Here is a 5,781-nt window from a genome sequence, read left to right as displayed (position 1 = left end):
AAGCCCATGTATCCCAAGCCCACTTGTGAACTCTATTTGGAGAGGTCAACAATTCTAGAGAGTATAATTCTCTACACTCAGAAGACTTCTTAATTCCGGCTGACCACGCCTGAAGATTGAAGTTCTTCGAAAATACAAACATTCTGAAGACTGAAGTCTTTTGAAGATGCAAGCATCCGCATCCCGAAGACTAAAATCCTTTGAAGATACAAACATTCTGACCACGCTTGAAGACTGAAGTCCATACAAACAATTTTACATTCAGAGAGTCCAGAGAGAATTCATCAAAAAGCAGAAGACTCACAAAACTTTTGAAGCTGCACTCCTAGATGACAGAAAACCCTTGAAGACACAAACACTATTCCAAGACTTTTACTTCAAGAACGTTTAGTGCTTGCTATTCTTCTTCAAGTCAAGCACATCCACCCAACCGAGAAAATCAGAAAATCAAGTACTAGAGATCGAACCATATCACATCAAATCAAGCTCAACATCAACACCAATTCAAGTTCAACTCCACGAAAATAGTTTTTTTGGAAGGCTCGTGTGAACACTAATCCTCCAAGAAGATCAACAAGAGCCCAAAGGTCGATCGTCTAAGAAAATCAACAAGTCCAAAGGTCGATCATCCAAAAATATCAACAAGCCCAGAGACCAATCACCCAGGGAGATCAAAAGGTTGATCGTTCAAGAAATAAATACTATGTATTAAAGATTGTATTCACTTTCCATTAAATTAATATAAATACAAAATTTAAGTTCTACGAAATAAATTTTGCGAATAGAGAATAATATCAAAACATAGAGATAAATTAATTCGAATATAGATAGATGGATAAAGATACTATTGATGAATGACCATTCCATTTTTCTTAATTGTTGAATCGAGAAAGAAGGTAAAAAAGAGGATGTAATATATAATTTATCATTTAAGCTAAGTTTATTGCTTGATAAGTAACGATGTAATAAATATACATTTAAAATTTTTAATTTTGTAAAATATCAAAGTCTATACCCAAAAAAAAAAGAAATAAAGAAAGAAAAAAAATCCATATTTATTCATTCTTGCTTTGCTGCTTCTCTACTCTGCTCTCTCTCTCTCTTTTACGCGGTTGTTGTTATCGATATTATACGAATCTAAAATCCGCCATTGCAAATGACATGCAATTCATCCACACAATTCATCAACTAGGAAGCTTGAACTGAAGAATCGTTTTATCGGAGCTGCAATTGACGACGGACAATGGCGGATCGTCGAGCGGAAGGCTTTTTCAAAGGGGAGGTGCTTACTTACGCTTACCTTCTTCTCTATATTGCTCTCTCCAGTGGCCAGATCTTCTTCAACAAGGTGATTCCCTCGTTTCCTTTCGCTTTGGTTGATCGTTTGTTTGTATTCTTACTCGTCTTTGCCTGCAGTTGTTGTTTCGATTACTTTTCATCAAATGTGTCCTAGATCTAGTTCATTCTCGATTATGCTTTTGAAGAAACATTCTTTGTTCTGTGGGGGGTTTTGAATCTTGACTTCGGCTCTATCGACTGTTGATTTTTGGGTTTAGGGTGCATGATTCTGGGTATCTGTTTATTAGTTGGCTGTTGGCTGGGTTCTGGTTTGAATTTGGCGGCAATGGTTCCATTTTTAGTCAGTCTCGTACAATGGTGATTTTTAACGTGGGAAGAGATTGGAAAAGAGAAGTTTGAGCTTAGGGCAATTAGTACTCGTTCTGAACATGTACGTCTTAATTACTTTTAGAAGACGTATTGCTTAGGTTTCATTACGTTATTATCAAATTATGTTAGGACGTTTCTTCTCCTTCCAGGAGCCGTTCAGCAACCTCGAGTTAATTAAGTAGCTTTTCCGTTAAGATGGTCAAACAAAACATTTGAGGGAACGGCCTACATTAACCTTTTTGTCACCTGTGAAAGAGAATAAACAAATTTAATGCGAAATTTATTTATCAATTGATTCATTTCATATCATACATAATACCATGATCACTTGAACCTGAGTCTAACTCCACTATCAACAAGTCAGAGCTTTGAATCTTCCTATTCTATGTTGTTAAACTCTCAAATAAATTCAATGATCACTTATTCTTTTCATATAACATGAATATATATTTCAGAAGTTGCTTTGACAAGCCTTTTTAGTTGTCTTATCTTTTTCTGCAGTGGGTCTTGTCCTCGAAGGAAATCAATTTTCCTTATCCTCTTGCTTTGACTCTACTCCACATGATCTTCTCGTCCATCTTATGCTTTATACTCATTAAAGTGTTCAAGGTATTATGGATTATTGATATTGTGGGGTTGGCATTGAGCAATAACTATATTGTGCATACTTTAATATTTGCATATAAATATATATGAAACAAGAATGTATTGACCTCAGTCTGCTTATTATCTCAGGTTCTGAAGATTGAGGAAGGTATGAGTGCGGAAATGTATGTAAAGCTACTGTATATGAGTCTATTATCATATATCACATTTACAAAGTTGTTGTGTATGAATTTATTGCTTAATACAGCGAATGAATGGTAGAAAATTTTTATGAGTATCTTTGGTATGGATTACGGGATATTAGAATCTCTTAAGTTTTTGCATGAAGAATGTAGACAACAATATCTTGAATTTTAAGTCGACTCACCAACTTTTGAAGCTGTTTTTAAAGTAAAATTGTCTGCCCAAAGCTAATGATGATGTATAGTTTCTTCAAAGCATAAGAGATCTTCGGCGTGGGGTCTATATTTATTTTTCTTTCTTTAAGGAAATTTTGCTTCGTGTTATTTATGTTAATTACTCTGATTCTTATGTCCTGGCGTGATATCTAATGAAACATTACTGATTTAGGTATGCTACGTCAGTAATCCCGATCGGTGCAACCTTTGCAATGACTCTTTGGCTGGGAAACACAGCTTACCTGTATATCTCTGTTGCCTTCGCACAAATGCTGAAAGCAATCAGTAAGTTTTAGTGGAATAGAGCATCATCCCGACTGCACCTGTTGGTGCATATTACCTAATATTAGTTTGGTTCATTTTTCCTTTATCACGATACCATTTCAATGGATTCCCAAATGTCCTTTACAGTGCCAGTTGCCGTTTTTATTCTTGGAGTTGCAGCGGGTCTTGAGTTAATGAGCTGTAGAATGTTACTGATCATGTCAGTGATAAGTTTTGGCGTTCTAGTGGCTTCGTATGGAGAAATAAACATCAGTTGGATTGGTGTTGTTTACCAAATGGGAGGCGTTGTAGGGGAAGCTCTGAGACTAATTTTCATGGAGATCCTGGTTAAAAGAAAGGGCCTAAAATTGAATCCTATATCTATCATGTACTATGTTAGTCCCTGCAGGCATGTACTATATAGTCTGTACTAAGTGTACTCTCTTTCTTGTAAACATAGACACTGTTGAAAAATTTTGTACTACGTGCAGGATATATCTTTACAATAATTATTTTATTGGATTGTGTAGTGCCCTTTGCCTGCTCATTCCATGGATCTTTCTGGAGAAACCAAAGATGGAAGCACGTGAATCATGGAATTTTCCTCCTGTTATACTAGTGCTCAACTCTCTCTGTACTTTTGCACTCAACCTCTCAGTTTTCCTTGTTATTACACATACAAGTGCCTTGACTATTCGTGTTGCTGGAGTTGTCAAGGACTGGATTGTGGTCTTATTGTCTGCTCTTTTATTTGCGGATGTAAAGTTGACCATTATTAATCTCTTTGGATATGGCATTGGTAAGTACATGACTATTGGTGTTTTTCATATCTTAATGTAATGAACCGATTTACTCATAACCTACTAAAGCTAGGTATATCTTCTATGCTCTAGCTTATCCTTATTCTTTTGGAATCTTGTTCCAATTAAATGTGGACCCTGGAGAAAATTCTGTTAAGGTCTCTGTTCAAATCCTTATCGTATAGCAAAGTTCTAATCTCATTTATTCTTTCATTCTGGGAATTCTCTTTTGTACTTTTGGAGATATATATATATATATATATTTTCTTTCATAGCAACGTAACTTTATGATTATGAACAAGGTACTCTCGCAATTATATAAAGAATTCAAGTAGAAGGTCAAATCCCCATATTTGTTTCTAATTACCATCACCTTGACGCAGCCATTGCCGGAGTTGTGGCGTACAACAATCACAAGTTGAAAAAGGAAGCTTCACGAGGAAGTCCTAATGATTCTGATCAGCCTGAATCCATCCCAATGGTCACATCCTCGTCCAGCAACAAATAGTTACTTTGTTTGGGCTATTTGGTGTAGTTATCATGAGGTATGTGTTTGCTCTTGTTTTCCCTCTGTTTTTGTCACACCCCCTCCCTAGCCTTAGCCCCCAAGACCTGGAAGGGAGCGTGAGGGTACACCAGCAGTATTATAAGACAATATTTAAATTTAACATTTCCCCCCTTATCTATTAAAGACTTCAACATGTTTACAACACTCTATCTAACTTTCATACACATAGTTCAATTTCCTATATTCTTTTATTACAGTTTTCATCTCCTTCAATGAGTGTCAAAAGTTCATATCAGTCAAAATGATAGTTTCTAAAGGGAATTCATAGCTGAATCCAACGCTCTAGAGGAAATTGCGGACCTTTCCACTCTCAGTTGCAGGAAAGGTCTACTAAGTTTTCTTAATAGGTTTTGGGTTTAGTCAACTCTAGTTGAAAATTGCCACTCAAATTGGTTATATATGGGGTAACATAAAAGTGAAATAAAAAATAATTTAGTCAGAAATGCTTCGTGACGAATTACAGTAGGGTTGTGGTTAAAAGGATGTTAAGGAACGTAAGTTTGCTGATGGTGGGAATAGGAAGCATGTTAAAAGCAGACTAAACAGCAGGAATAGGAAGTATGTTAAAAGTACACTAAACGGTAGCAATAGAAAGCGTGTCAAAAGCATGCTAAACAGTAGGAATTGGAAGCATGTTAAAAGCACACTAGACATTGAATAACTTGTTAGTAAGCACTTTTTGCTTGTGTTTATAGTTAAATGGGGATAGTTTACAAGCAATGTGTTTATAGTTAAAAGTATATATATCTATATGCATTTGCTAAAAGTATTTTGTTTGAAACTATTTGCAGATGCACCTTTTAATGTACTGTGTTTTGTCGCTGCTACTGTGATAAGAAACGTAAGTTCGCTGATGGTAGGGACAGATTCAGACATATAGAGATATGTATCCACAGTCTATTGTTAAAAGTAAAGATCAACCGACGTGAATTCTTTGGCAGTTCTATAACTTTCTATGTTCAATTTTCAAACCCCACACCGATGAACTGACAACCAGTGACACAGTCTCTTGCTGGTTAAGCGAAAATGAAACCATATGGCAATTGTCAGGTAGATTCAAAACAAAGATCTTTTATGTGTAGATTTGTTCCCAGCTTATAGAAATGATTCAGATTGTTTTACATATAGCATTGGAATTGAGCTTTCTTGGTTCCGATGGTTGTTGCAACTGTCCAAACATATTGTACTGTTGTGAATCTCAATGGTTTTACAATCTTTCAGAATTCTGATAGAAAGTTCTTACCGTTTCAATACTGTCTGTACAACGTTCTGTGGAGTTTAAAATTTGTTGGCCTGATTCCCATTTTTTTAACCCTTTTTGAGCAAGCCTGACTTCCTAGTTTGTTTCATCATTTGACTGAGTTTCAAATTCATTTGTATTCATTATTTACGGTAAGGACTTATATATCTGGTTTTGATATGATATTTTGAAGGAGGTTTGAATGTGATGTTAACAAACCTGAATTTGTGAAGTGTG

At 35.6% G+C, this 5,781-nt stretch overlaps 1 protein-coding gene across 1 annotated transcript; it reads left to right on the top strand.

Moving 5' to 3' along the window:
* Positions 1 to 996: 996 nt before the first annotated feature.
* LOC120070222 (Nucleotide/sugar transporter family protein) lies at positions 997 to 5,555 on the top strand. The gene is made up of 8 exons (XM_039022102.2): positions 997 to 1,348; positions 2,170 to 2,277; positions 2,404 to 2,438; positions 2,845 to 2,957; positions 3,084 to 3,345; positions 3,467 to 3,735; positions 4,120 to 4,281; positions 5,096 to 5,555. Exons 1-7 carry the CDS (start codon positions 1,244 to 1,246, stop codon positions 4,242 to 4,244), a joined length of 1,017 nt encoding a protein of 338 aa, XP_038878030.1. The 5' UTR covers positions 997 to 1,243; the 3' UTR covers positions 4,245 to 4,281; positions 5,096 to 5,555.
* Positions 5,556 to 5,781: the final 226 nt, after the last annotated feature.

The sequence above is a fragment of the Benincasa hispida genome, chromosome 1, assembly GCF_027475165.1.
Source record: "Benincasa hispida cultivar pf3 chromosome 1, pf3_genome.v1.1, whole genome shotgun sequence".
NCBI classification, from domain to species: Eukaryota; Viridiplantae; Streptophyta; class Magnoliopsida; order Cucurbitales; family Cucurbitaceae; genus Benincasa; species Benincasa hispida.
Note: the sequence above shows the minus strand (reverse complement) of the source record. Positions and strands in the feature narration are given on the sequence as shown.

What these genes read in the sequence shown, in the direction of transcription:
- LOC120070222 (XM_039022102.2), top strand. Translation starts at nt 1,244, where the DNA reads ATGGCGGATCGTCGAGCGGAAGGCTTTTTCAAAGGGGAGGTGCTTACT. An exon ending in TACTATGTTAGTCCCTGCAG is followed by an intron (nt 3,346 to 3,466) that starts GCATGTACTATA and finishes TGGATTGTGTAG; the next exon opens with TGCCCTTTGCCTGCTCATTC. An exon ending in TCTCTTTGGATATGGCATTG is followed by an intron (nt 3,736 to 4,119) that starts GTAAGTACATGA and finishes ACCTTGACGCAG; the next exon opens with CCATTGCCGGAGTTGTGGCG.